Source organism: Anomaloglossus baeobatrachus, chromosome 5, assembly GCF_048569485.1.
Source record: "Anomaloglossus baeobatrachus isolate aAnoBae1 chromosome 5, aAnoBae1.hap1, whole genome shotgun sequence".
Taxonomy (NCBI): domain Eukaryota; kingdom Metazoa; phylum Chordata; class Amphibia; order Anura; family Aromobatidae; genus Anomaloglossus; species Anomaloglossus baeobatrachus.
The window spans coordinates 551,593,100-551,606,731 of record NC_134357.1 but is presented as its reverse complement, the minus strand read 5'-3'; the positions used below and the strand labels follow the sequence as shown (position 1 = coordinate 551,606,731).

The window sequence follows — 13,632 nt, the reverse complement described above, 5'->3', positions numbered from 1 at the left end:
GTGTCAGGCATACTACTCAGACAGCGAGCCTGCAGCCTAGGCATTCTCATGATGCCACACACACAGAGGGAGATGTCAGGTTTAGGGAGGTGAGTAAACGGAGGGAGTAGAAGATGTTCTGTTTTTGAAAGGTTAATTTTCAAATAGAGAGCAGACCTGATGTTGGAAACTGCAGACACAGTCACTGGTGTTCTTTAATAGAGCGGGGGTGAGGTCAAGGGATGAGGTGTATAGCTGTGATGATCAGCATAAAGATTGTACTGGAAGCCAAATTTGCTGATGGTCTGTCCATTTGGGGCAGTATAGAGAGAGAGAGAGAGAAGAGAAGAAAGCCAAGGACTGAACCTTGAGGGACCCCAACAGTGAGAGGAGGAGAAGGTGTTGAGCCAGCAATGATACACTGAAAGAGCGGTCAGAAAGATAAGAAGAGAACCAGGAGAGAGCAGTGTCGTTTAGGCCGATTGAGTGGAACATAGCGAGTAGGAGACGGTGGTCAACAGTGTCGAAGACTGCAGAGAGGTCAAGAATACGCAGAGAGTAGTTACCATTACGTTTTGCTGTCAAAAGGTCATTGGTCATTTTTGGAGGGCAGTTTCTGCAGAATGTAGGGGGTGGAAGGCAGATTGTAATGTATCTAGAAGAGAGTGAGCAGAGAGATAGCAGGCGCGCTTCGGGAGTTTAGAGATAAAAGGGAGATTGGAAACTGGTCTGTAGTTATTTGTGCAGGATGGGTCAAGAGAAGGGTTTGTTTTTGTTTTTTTTAAAATAATGGAGTAATGATAATTTTTGAAGGAGGAGGGGTATATACCAGAAGAGAGAGGGAGATTGAAGATTTTAGTTAGTGACCGGCGAGAGGGATTAGAGTAGATGTGAGGGAAAAGGGTCTGTACTGCAAGTAGTGGCACGAGAAGAAGAGATGACCTGGAGACTTCTTCTGTGACTGGGTTAAACGTGGAGAGTGAGCCAGACGGATGTGGGGAGGGATGTGAATCACGATGCTTGGTGGCCAGGAGCCAATCTCCCCACGGATATTTTCTATTTTCTCTGTAAAATAGGAGGCCAGATCATTAGCACAAAAGTCTGTGATATGGGTCTGCACTTTAGGACTGAAGAGTGAGTGAAAGGTGTCAAAGAGCTTTTTTTGATTGTTGGAAAGTGAAGAGATCAGGGTTGTGAAGTAGGTCTGTTTGGCGATGTGAAGGGCAGAGTTATAAGATCTTAAAGGAGTGGTTCACTACAATGTGACCACTACTGCAAAGTAGTGAACCACCTCTTTTTAATACAAGTTTATAGTGGATAAAGTTTTCTGGTGTGCTAGTTTTCCTCCATAGGCATTCGGCACTCCTAGAGCATCGCTGCAGAAATCGGGTTTGCGATGTGAACCAGGGCTGTTTTACTATGTATTTTGGAGGTTCTGAGTGTAAGGGGCGCTTGGTCAAGGGTGCTTCTTAGAGTGTCATTGTAGTGATTTACAGCCAGATCAGGACAGGAAAAAGATGAGATGGGTGATAGTGATGAGTTTAGAGAGTCTGTAAGTGTATAAGGGTTGATGGCTTGTAGATTTCTGAATGTGTGAGTGTGTTGGGGTGGGCAAGCATTTGTGAGAGAAAGAGGAGCATGCTGTGGTCAGAGAGGGGAAGAGGTGAGTTATCAAAGTGAGAGATTGATGAGAGGCGGGTCAAGCATGTTACCTTCTTCCTGTGTCTCAGAGGGTGAGAGGTCAAGAGAGGCGGTCAGAGATAGAAGCTGGTATGCAGATGGAGAGGTGAGGCTGTTCATGAGGATGTTGGAAGTCTCCCAGGATAAGGGTTGGTAATTTTGAAGACCTGAAGTGCGGCAGCCAGGTAGAAGAATGGTCAATAAACTGGCTGAGTGAGCCTGGGGGACAGTATACAACCGTTACTCTCAGGGAGAGGAAATGGAAGAGCCTGATAGTGTGGACCTCAAAAAAAGAGAATGAGAATGATGTAGCTGGGGGGGATGATGTGGAAAGAGCATTGTGGGTATACGAGTAGGCCAACTCCACCACCATGTCTGTTCACAGGTCTTGGGAAAAAGAAAAAAAAGTAAGCCGCCATGAGAAATGGTGGCAGAGGAAGCAGTGTGAGAATCCTGAATCCAGGTTTCATTGAAGGCCAGCAGATTGAGAGAGTTATTGAGATAGTAGTTGTAAAAGTAGGGAAGCTTGCAACGCAAAACCCTAGAGCATGATGTATTGGGATTATTGTGAAAAGAGCATGGGAGCTGTACATAGGAGAGGGAAGGAGAGAGGGTCTGATGTGGATGAGTGGTGGTGCAGGGGGGATGGTGCAATGAAAGTGGATGACAAAAGCACATAGGACATAGAAATAAAGGTCATAGTTAAAAAAAAGAGCGCGTCTGAGAGTAGGTTACCTGCCTTCTGCCCTGACTAATTGCCATTGAAGTAACTGTCAGCCACTTAACAATGAGGCCACTTTGCATAAGAGAACGCATGCATGCCCCCCTCATATGCAGTAGAAGCATCCCTCAGTGGATGAGGCTTTAGGGTGCTTTCACACATCTGGTTTTTGCCGTCTGGCACAATCTGGTTTGTGCCTGATGCAACGGATTTGTTGCAGATTGTGGTAAAACTGATGCGACGGATCCGGTAAAAAAATGGATCGGTTGTAGCAGTTTGTACCGAGAATCCAGCTGTGGCTGTGGGTAACCTGAGTGACGTCACCGCTGACAGCGCAACTCACTTCAGTTGCTCCGTGGAGCTCACAGCGAACAGCGGTGTTCTACAGCCACTCCTGTCAGCTTCCGATGTAACAGAGCTGAAAGCGTCGTGGGACCTCTTGTGGAATACGCCGGACCTGGAGAGGTATTTGGGGATTAATAAAGTGATGAAAGAGGGTGTTTTTTTTGTCTTTTATTTCAAATAAAGGATTTTTCGGTGTTTGTGTTTATTTACTTTCACTACAGTTTAGTGATGGGGGGTGTCTCATAGACACCTGCCATCACTGAGCTAGGATTTAGTGGCAGCTATGGGCTGCCATTAACTCCTTATTACCCCGATTGCCACCGCACCAGGGCAATTCGGGATCAGCCGGGTAGAGTCCCAGGACTGTCGCATCAAATGGACGCGGCATTTCCAGGCAGCTGAAATCTGATATTTTTATGCTGGAGGGCTCCTCGTAACGTGGGGCTCCCCTTCCTGAGAATACCAGCCCTCAGCCATGTGGCTTTACCTTGGCTGGCATCAAAATTGGGGGGGGGACCGCACGCCGTTTTTTTTTTTGTTTTTTTTAATTTATTTTACTGCAAGATACAGACCCGCCCACCAGCGGCTGTGATTGGTTGCAGTGAGACAGCTGTCACTCAGCGTGGGGGCTCGTCTGACTGCAACTAATCATAGGCACCGGTGGGCGGGGGAAGCAGTGAATGCGAGATGGAATAATGAGCGGCCAGAATTTTCAAAAGCAGGAGAAACCGAGGGAGGAGTGTGACAGCTGTGCAGCGCTGCGCTGGTGATCGGTGAGTATGCGAGAGGTGGTGAGAGGGGGAGACCGACCGACAGAGAGAGAGAGACCAACATCGACAGAGAGAGATTGAGCCCGACAGACAGACAGAGAGAGAAAGAGAGAGAGAGCGAGAGCAGAAATAAATTTACGTCTCATCTGAGCATGCTCAGATTAAAAATGTATCCGTCACTGGAATGCGTTTTTTGCCGCATTCCGACGGATCCGGCGCCCATAGCCTTTTATTATCCAACACTGGAGACAAAAAACGTCCCAGTGTTCGTCCTTTCCGGCATCCAGACCAGCAAATTTCGCCGGATGAAACGCGACGCCATGCAACACAATCCAGCGCTAATAAAAGTCTATGTGGGGAAAAAACTGATCCAGCAACAACAGACGCCGGATCAGTTTTGTCCGCAATTCGCCGGATTGTGCCTGACGGCGAAAACCGGATGTGTGAAAGCACCCTTACCAGGTGCACGCGATTTATCTCCATGTGCACAAGGAAAGCAGCGGAACCGCGGATTGCAACATGATGGGTCTCTGGAAGGTAGGAGCCAGGTGCAACAATCTCCTCTCATGGTTCACCTCTGTGGAGCATTCTTGGCACCTGAGATTGATTTGGATAGCCAGGTTGTCCAGGGAACAATGCACATCATGGCCGGCCAGTTCTTCCTTGATTCTTCAGGACAGACCCTCCCAGAATGCTGCCGCCTGCGCCTCATTATTCAAGCCTAGTTTGGAGGACAAAGTGCGGAAACGGATGGCATAGTGGCCTATGGTGAGAATTCCCTGGCAAAGTCTAAAGGCCGCTTTACACACTGCGATATCGGTCCCGATATCGCTAGTGTGGGTACCCGCCCCCATCTGTTGTGCGACACGGGCAAATCGCTGCCCGTGCCGCACAACATCGCCCAAACCCGTCACACATACTTACCTGCCCGGCGACGTCGCTGTGACCGGCGAACCGCCTCCTTTCTAAGGGGGCAGTTCGTTCAGCGTCACCGCGGCGTCACAGCAGCGTCCCTGAACCGCCGCCCAATAGAAGCGGAGGGGCGGAGAAGAGCGGGACGAACATCCCGCCCACCTCCTTCCTTCTGCATAGCAGCCGGGAGGCAGGTAAGGAGAGCTTCCTCGTTCCTGCGGCGTCACACGGAGCGATGTGTGCTGCCGCAGGAGTGACGAACTACATCATTACTGCTGCAGTAACGATAATCGAGAATGGACCCCCATGTAACCGATGAGCGATTTTGCACGTTTTTGCAACGATGCAAAATCGCTCATCGGTGTCACACGCAGTAACATCGCTAATGCGGCCGGATGTGCGTCACAAATTCCGTGACCCCAACGACTCCGCATTAGCGATGTCGTAGCGTGTAAAGCCCCCTTTAGGAGCAAAGATGCTCCAGAGGAAACTCGACCCGGTTCATCGAATATCTTGTGGAACGCTCCCAAGAAGGTTTACAAGTCCAAGATGACAGGATTACTTCTCTCCCATAATGGATTGATCTAAGCAAGGAACGCGCTGGTCATGTGTGACATGATAAATGCCACTTTGGCCCGGTCTGAAATGAACTGATGAGACAAAAGTTCAAAGTGCAAGGAGCAGTGATTTATGAATCCGCTGCATTGCTTCTGGTCGCCATCAAACCGCAGAGGAGCAGACAGACTAGGACAAAAGCTTGGAGCTGGATATGCTGTCAGGGTGGCGACTACAGCCGGTACAGGATTGGGTGGAGACGTTGGTGTCAAGGCTCGCAAGTGTGTGTCCACTGACTACAAATAGGTGAGGATTTGGTTTTGTTGCTACCGTTGACAGACCATGTTTTGCTGTATTCTTGCAAGCTGAGGAGTTCTGGAGACAGCAGGATCCATGGCCTGGGCAAACTGTTTATGCTTGCGGGTGCGAGCATGAGTGGGCCAACTGGGCCGCAGCACCAGTTTAACCAGGAGAAGCGTAACTAAGTGACTACCTCTGCTTCACTTGAGATTCTGAAGGTGAGGATAGGCTTGTGCTGGAAGGTAGTCACCAGGTGCTACTCCAGGGAGTCATGGTACTGCAACAGCTGACACCAGGGCTCGGGGAATGGACACTAACAGTCACTGATGTGGTCAGATGCAGACTGGATGGTTGGTGTAAGAAGGTGCAGCGGATACGGTTGATATGACCGGTGAAGCACAGCTGGTATAGATAGATGCAGCAGATATGGTAGGCATAGCTAGTATAAATAGTTGCAGCAGGTAAAGTGGGCACAGCGGATACTAGGATACAGACACATGTTAGCACACAGCATAAGACACAGCAAATGGAACGGGACCTGACAACTAGCAAAGCGTCTCTAAAGCCCCCCAACACACGCTTCAATATATCTCACAATCCGTCGTTGGGGTCAAGTTGTAAGTGACGCACATCCGGCATCGTTTGTGAGGTATCTGCGTGTGACAGCTACGTGCGATCAGGATTGAACGCAAAACCGTTGATCGCAAACACATCGTATCTTTGTCTAGAATTGAGCGTTTTGTTGCACGAACCTAGTCAATTGTAACGTGTGACATCCCTCATACGATTTTGTTGTCTGATGCTATGTGCGCAGGTGTGCGCTCTGCACCGCAGCTTAAAAAAGGTCCGCTTCAGAGCACAGCTGAAAAGCTGCGTTCTGAAGCGCCTCACAATGTCTGTCATTCAGTAATCTCTGTCAGTCGGTCACTATCTCTGTCCCTCACTCTCTGTCCATGTCAGTCTATCCCCCTCTCTCATACTCCCCGATCTCCGGCGCGGCACGGCATTCACACTGCTCCGGCGGCTTTTACTGTTTTGAAAAAGCCGGCCGCCCATTAAACAATCTCGTATTCCCTGCTTTCCCCGCCCACCGGCGCCTATGATTGGTTACAGTGAGACACGCCCCCACGCTGAGTGACTGGTGTCACACTGCACCCAATCACAGAAGCCGGTGGGCGTGTCTATACTGTGCAGTGAAATAAATAATTAAATAATTAAAAAAAAACGGCGTGCGGTCCCCCCCAATTTTAATACCAGCCAGATAAAGCCATACGGCTGAAGGCTGGTATTCTCAGGATGGGGAGCTCCACGTTATGGGGAGCCCCCCAGCCTAACAATATCAGCCTTAAGGAATAACGTTTGGAACTCCATTCTATGTCTGAACTGGGTGCAAAAAACCTAAAAAACATCACTATGGGGAGATAAGGTATGCACACCAGTGACTATGGAAGGGGAATACATGGAATAGCAGAAACTGCTGTGTGAATACTGACATGAAAAATTGACATGAAAAATTCAATAGCTATTTGTTAGAATGAAATGTGAAAAATGGAACCTGCATTACTGCCATGAATATATGAATAAAGAGAAATTTAGCTACTGAATTGATCAATGCAGAAGAGCCCCAACACTACGCCAAAGTATTTCTCTACGTTGGGGTCCCTAGCTTGTGTGTGTCCTCTCATGCAGTTAAAAAACTTACCGTGTATGGGACGCTGAGACCCAGGCTATATATGCGTATAATGTGGATTGGCAATAGGTGTGTATGGGGAGGGTTCACAAACGAAAAACTACTAACATTAAGGAATAACGTTTGGAACTCCATTCTATGTCTGAACTGGGTGCAAAAAACCTAAAAAACATCACTATGGGGAGATAAGGTATGCACACCAGTGACTATGGAAGGGGAATACATGGAATAGCAGAAACTGCTGTGTGAATACATATATACAGTATTCACACAGCAGTTTCTGCTATTCCATGTATTCCCCTTCCATAGTCACTGGTGTGCATACCTTATCTCCCCATAGTGATGTTTTTTAGGTTTTTTGCACCCAGTTCAGACATAGAATGGAGTTCCAAACGTTATTCCTTAATGTTAGTAGTTTTTCGTTTGTGAACCCTCCCCATACACACCTATTGCCAATCCACATTATACGCATATATAGCCTGGGTCTCAGCGTCCCATACACGGTAAGTTTTTTAACTGCATGAGAGGACACACACAAGCTAGGGACCCCAACGTAGAGAAATACTTTGGCGTAGTGTTGGGGCTCTTCTGCATTGATCAATTCAGTAGCTAAATTTCTCTTTATTCATATATTCATGGCAGTAATGCAGGTTCCATTTTTCACATTTCATTCTAACAAATAGCTATTGAATTTTTCATGTCAGTATTCACACAGCAGTTTCTGCTATTCCATGTATTCCCCTTCCATAGTCACTGGTGTGCATACCTTATCTCCCCATAGTGATGTTTTTTAGGTTTTTTGCACCCAGTTCAGACATAGAATGGAGTTCCAAACGTTATTCCTTAATGTTAGTAGTTTTTCGTTTGTGAACCCTCCCCATACACACCTATTGCCAATCCACATTATACGCATATATAGCCTGGGTCTCAGCGTCCCATACACGGTAAGTTTTTTAACTGCATGAAAGGACACACACAAGCTAGGGACCCCAACGTAGAGAAATACTTTGGCGTAGTGTTGGGGCTCTTCTGCATTGATCAATTCAGTAGCTAAATTTCTCTTTATTCATATATTCATGGCAGTAATGCAGGTTCCATTTTTCACATTTCATTCTAACAAATAGCTATTGAATTTTTCATGTCAGTATTCACACAGCAGTTTCTGCTATTCCATGTATTCCCCTTCCATAGTCACTGGTGTGCATACCTTATCTCCCCATAGTGATGTTTTTTAGGTTTTTTGCACCCAGTTCAGACATAGAATGGAGTTCCAAACGTTATTCCTTAATGTTAGTAGTTTTTCGTTTGTGAACCCTCCCCATACACACCTATTGCCAATCCACATTATACGCATATATAGCCTGGGTCTCAGCGTCCCATACACGGTAAGTTTTTTAACTGCATGAAAGGACACACACAAGCTAGGGACCCCAACGTAGAGAAATACTTTGGCGTAGTGTTGGGGCTCTTCTGCATTGATCAATTCAGTAGCTAAATTTCTCTTTATTCATATATTCATGGCAGTAATGCAGGTTCCATTTTTCACATTTCATTCTAACAAATAGCTATTGAATTTTTCATGTCAGTATTCACACAGCAGTTTCTGCTATTCCATGTATTCCCCTTCCATAGTCACTGGTGTGCATACCTTATCTCCCCATAACAATATCAGCCAACAGCCGCCCAGAATTGCCGCATACATTATATGCGACAGTTCTGGGACTGTACCCGGCTCTTCCCGATTTGCCGCTCCTGTCACCTCCACACAGCAACTGAAGACAGCCGCGCGATCGGCTGAGCTGTCACTGAGGTTAATCGCGGCCACCGCTGGATCCAGTGACAACGGGTAACCTCAGTGACAGCTCAGCTGATCGCGCGGCTGTCTTCAGTTGCTGTGTGGACGTGACAGGAGCGACTGTGTCTGCTGCAGCTCCGGTCACCTCCATGCAGCAGCGCTGGAAGCGACGCTGGATCATCCTGGATTACGCCGGACATGGAGGGCTTTTTGGGGCTGATTAAAGTGGTTAACCAGGGTATATGTTTGTGTTTTTTATTTCTAATAAAGGATTTTTTCGGGTGTGTGTGTTTATTTACTGTAATTTACAGATTAATCATGGAAGGTGTCTCATAGACGCCTGACATGTTTAATCTAGGACTTATTGGCAGCTATGGGCTGCCAATAACTCCTTATTACCCCGATTTGCCAACGCACCAGGGCAAATCGGGAAGAGCCGGGTACAGTCCCAGAACTGTCGCATATAATGTATGCGGCAATTCTGGGCGGCTGTTGGCTGATATTGTTAGGCTGGGGGGCTCCCCATAACGTGGAGCTCCCCATCCTGAGAATACCAGCCTTCAGCCGTATGGCTTTATCTGGCTGGTTTTAAAATTGGGGGGGACCGCACGCCGTTTTTTTTAATTATTTAATTATTTATTTCACTGCACAGTATAGACACGCCCACCGGCTTCTGTGATTGGGTGCAGTGTGACACCAGTCACTCAGCGTGGGGGCGTGTCTCACTGTAACCAATCATAGGCGCCGGTGGGCGGGGAAAGCAGGGAATACGAGATTGTTTAATGGGCTGCCGGCTTTTTCAAAACAGTAAAAGCCGCCGGAGCAGTGTGAATGCCGTGCAGTGCCGCGCCGGGGATCGGTGAGTATATGAGAGAGGGCTGCTCAATTCAGTTACTCAGGAGATTAGCGGTCACCGGTGAGTCCTTCACTGGTGACCGCTAATCAGGGCGCGACACAGACAGAGCCGCAGCATGACAATGAAGTCGGGTGAAGTTCACCCGAGTTCATTCTGACAGTGCGGCTCTTTCTGTGTCTGCTGTCATCTGCCATTCAGCTCTGCTATATGGCTGTCTGTGTCTGCTGTCAGCGGCCATGTAGCAGAGCTGAATGGCAGATGACATAGTAAAAACGCATCCCTACACATTACAAACGCTTGGCAAGTCAATAAATAAAAAAAAAAGGGTGCCCAATGCATACGTCACAGAACACATGATCTAAAGGATCACACACAAAATTGATCAATTTAACATAGACTACTAACGCTCGTGTGACAGCAAATGAGCGACCTACGTGCAATCTCATAAGATCCCGTATGCAACCTGGGCGTGTCACATCGCAAATGCGATTGTACAACTAATTGCAACGTGTAAAGCAGGCTTTAGAATAGACCAAGTTGCCCAGGCACCTTTCATAGGAAGATGATGCATTAAATACCTAGTGCCTCTTCATTTCCAGGTTAGGGCATGCTGGCACTTTAAGAATAGCTGCACACCCCCTAAGTGCACTCCCAGTAGTTCTTCGTGGCATGTGCAGGCCCTGGGAGATGGCGGCAGAAACTGGGGAGACTGAAGCCACATTTGGGCAGCCAGGAGGGTAAGTATGCCAGTGTCCCTGCCGGGGAAAGGTGCAGGAACACCGCTAACAGTGATACAAGTTATTTTATAAATTATATCCTTAAATTTGAATATATTATTAAAAATATTTTTTATTCTTGGCAGGTGACTGTACCAGGGGATTAAATGCACAAATGACATCTTCAATTTTTAAATCAGATGACCTTCATATCACACAAGATATAACTGAAATGAATGCCATTATTCCAGATATACCATCATCCCTTCACAGAAAAGATCTATCATCTGATTTTTTTAAACAAGTCTTATCTTCTGATTCATCACAGAGTATTAAGAAAAATAAATGTCATATAATAGACATTAAAAATCAAAGTGCTTTTGCAGCAAACAAGCCATTTTCAACTTCAGAATTTCGAAAAATCCAAAAAAAAGTTAACACAGAAGATAAAATATTTTCTTCAGAGTCTGTTAGTTATGAGAGAACTCACACAGAAGAGAAGCTATTTTCATGTTCAGAATGTGGGAAACATTTTAACTGGAAATCAAATCTTGAAGTTCACCTGAAAACTCACTTAGGGGAGAAGAATTTCTCATGTTCAGAATGTGGGAGATTTTTTACACGTAAATCACATTTTGCTACACATCAGAGAACTCACATGGGTCAGAAGCCATATCTATGTTCAGAATGTGGGAAATGTTTTAAAAAAAAATCAAATCTTGTTATTCACCAGAGAACTCACACAGGGGAGAAGCCTTTTTTATGTTCAGAATGTGGGAAATGTTTTAACAAAAAATCAAATCTTGTTATACACCAGAGAACTCACACAGGGGAGAAGCCTTTTTCATGTTCAGAATGTGGGAAATGGTTTGCACATAAATCACATTTTGTCACACATCAAAGAACTCACACGGGTGAGAAGCCATATTCATGTTCAGAATGCGGGAAATGTTTTAACCAAAAATCTTATCTTGTTATACATCAGAGAACTCACACGGGGGAGAAGCCTTTTTCATGTTTAGAATGTTGGACATGTTTTGTTGATAAATCACATCTTGTTAAACACCAGAGAACTCACACAGGGGAGACGTCTTTTTCATGTTCAGAATGAGGGAAATATTTTACACACACAAGGCTTCTTTTAAACATCACAAAACTCACAAAAGTAGAAGTCATTATCATACCTAGAAGGTGAGAAATGTTTTAGTTGAAAATTATTATTTGTTGACCACTAAGAAAAAAAATCAGATAGGGAGATATATGTTTGACAAACTGAACAAAAAAACACAAAAGAGACAGGCAAATTAAAGGCCAGTCAGTAAACAAGAAAAGAAAAGCATGTTAGAAGTTACATTAGAATTATAATATATACAGTTACTAATAGATGTCTGCTTTCTAAAAATCAAATAAAAATCAATATTCCATGAGCATCGAACATTTCGCATTGTTATATATTTATATATTCACTATATGGACAAGAGTATTGCAACCCTCCCACCAAAAATACCCAACATTGTTTTTCCCTCTTCTTCCTAACTCCCAATCTCTGCGATCTGCCATTGATTACAGTTAGCGCGGCTTTGCACGTTGCGACATCGCACGTGCGATGTCGGTGGGGTCAAATCGAAAGTGACGCACATCCGGCACATCGTACTGTGTAAATGCTAGATGATACGATGAACGAGCACAAAAACGTCGTTATCGTATCATCGTTGCATTCACCGACATTTCCATAATGCCGGTGCCGCGACAGGTACGATGCAGTTCCTCGTTCCTGCGGCAGCACACATCGCTGTGTATGAAGCCGCAGGAGCGAGTAACATCTCCTACCTGCCGCCTGTGGCTATACGGAAGGAAGGAGGTGGGCGGGATGTTTACATCCTGCTCATCTCCGCCCCTCCGCCGTTATTGGCCGCCTGCCGTGTGACGTCGCTGTGACGCCGTACGACCAGCCCCCTTAGGAAGGAGGCGGGTCGCCGGCCAGAGCGACGGTCGCAGGGCAGGTGAGTGCATGTGAAGCTGCCGTAGCGATAATTTTCGCTACGCCAGCTTTCACAAGATATTGTACCTGCGACGGGGGCGGGGACTATCGCGTGCGACATCGCAGCATCGGCTTGCGATGTCGCAACATGCAAAGCCCGCCTTACTTTCAGCGGACAATCTCCATGTCTGAACAATGTCTGTAACTTCTCTATACTACAATAATAAACATGTTTATATTACAAATAATTATTTCCATCTACGATCCATTCTTTGCGGCAACATCGAGTTGTTGGGTTTTTTTAAATATTTTTCCACTAAGTTTAGTAGGTTTTTTTCATCATCATTGTGAACTGACTCCCTTCTCTATTCCCCAATACACATATTATAGGTTCTAAGGGGATTTTGACTGTAAATACTTGCTAAATTGTCCCAATAACCTGACACCCAAAACATTTTTTCCAATAAAATCTGAGTAATTGTTCTTCTTTTCTTCTTCCTCCATTTCCTTTTTGCTGGAGCAGAAGACATCCAACCTGTTCCCTCATTATGGCATTAAATATCTTGGATACAATACTCTTATTACTGAAATTTCTCACTAACAAAGCTTTAACTGTTTGGTAATTTTTCCAAAAGTACCATATTTTTCGGACTATAAGACGCACTTTTTTCCGCCCAAATTGTGGGGGGTGCGTCTTATAGTCCGATGGCTGCGGTGCGGTGGTGATGGAGTGGGTCATCAGAGGCAGGAGCAGGCTGTAGCAGCGATACCCTGACCACGTGGGCCCACTCATTTGTTATGCACGGCGAGGGATGCGCACATACTAAAGAGCCGGCCCGCGTGATCACCCCAGGCAACTACAGCCTGGAGTGATCATGTGCGGCTGTATTCACTGCCCCCCGTGCACCATCATCAGCGCGGGGGGCAGTGACAAAGTACGGTATACTCACTGTTCACCTGCAGCATCGCGGTGTCCTCCTCTCTGTGTGCCAGCTGATCTGTGTAGAGAGCGGTGAGCACAGCGATGACGTCATCGCTGTACACACGGCTCCACACAGGTCAGCTGGCACACAGACAGGAAGCGAGCGATGCTGCGTGGAGTGAGGAGAGGTGAGTATACAGCGGGAGTCCTCCAGCTGTTACCGCAAATCGGGCCGCGGCTGAAGTGACCGCGAGATCCGTGGTGACTTCAGTCAGGTGATGTGCGGTGACAACTGGAGTCACCGCTGATCCCGGCGGCTCATTTCACTTGCGGCCTGACCCTCACAGAGAGCGGTCGTGTTCTATGGCTGCTCTATGTGATTGTCAGATGTAGCAGAGCTGGATGCGTTG

The 13,632-nt window shown here is 46.4% G+C and overlaps 2 protein-coding genes across 2 annotated transcripts in view; one reads left to right on the top strand and one right to left on the bottom strand.

The window, feature by feature from the left end:
* LOC142310562 (uncharacterized) overlaps positions 1 to 12,506 on the top strand; it is a 48,056-nt gene extending 35,550 nt beyond the window's left edge. The window contains exon 6 of the mRNA XM_075348082.1: positions 10,466 to 12,506. Coding sequence (XP_075204197.1) covers positions 10,466 to 11,430 — 965 coding nt within the window. The 3' untranslated portion in view covers positions 11,431 to 12,506. The remainder of the gene's footprint in view (positions 1 to 10,465) is intronic.
* Positions 1 to 13,632, bottom strand: part of LOC142312969 (uncharacterized) — an 84,714-nt gene that overhangs the window by 58,597 nt on the left and 12,485 nt on the right. The gene's annotated exons all lie outside the window — the stretch shown is intronic.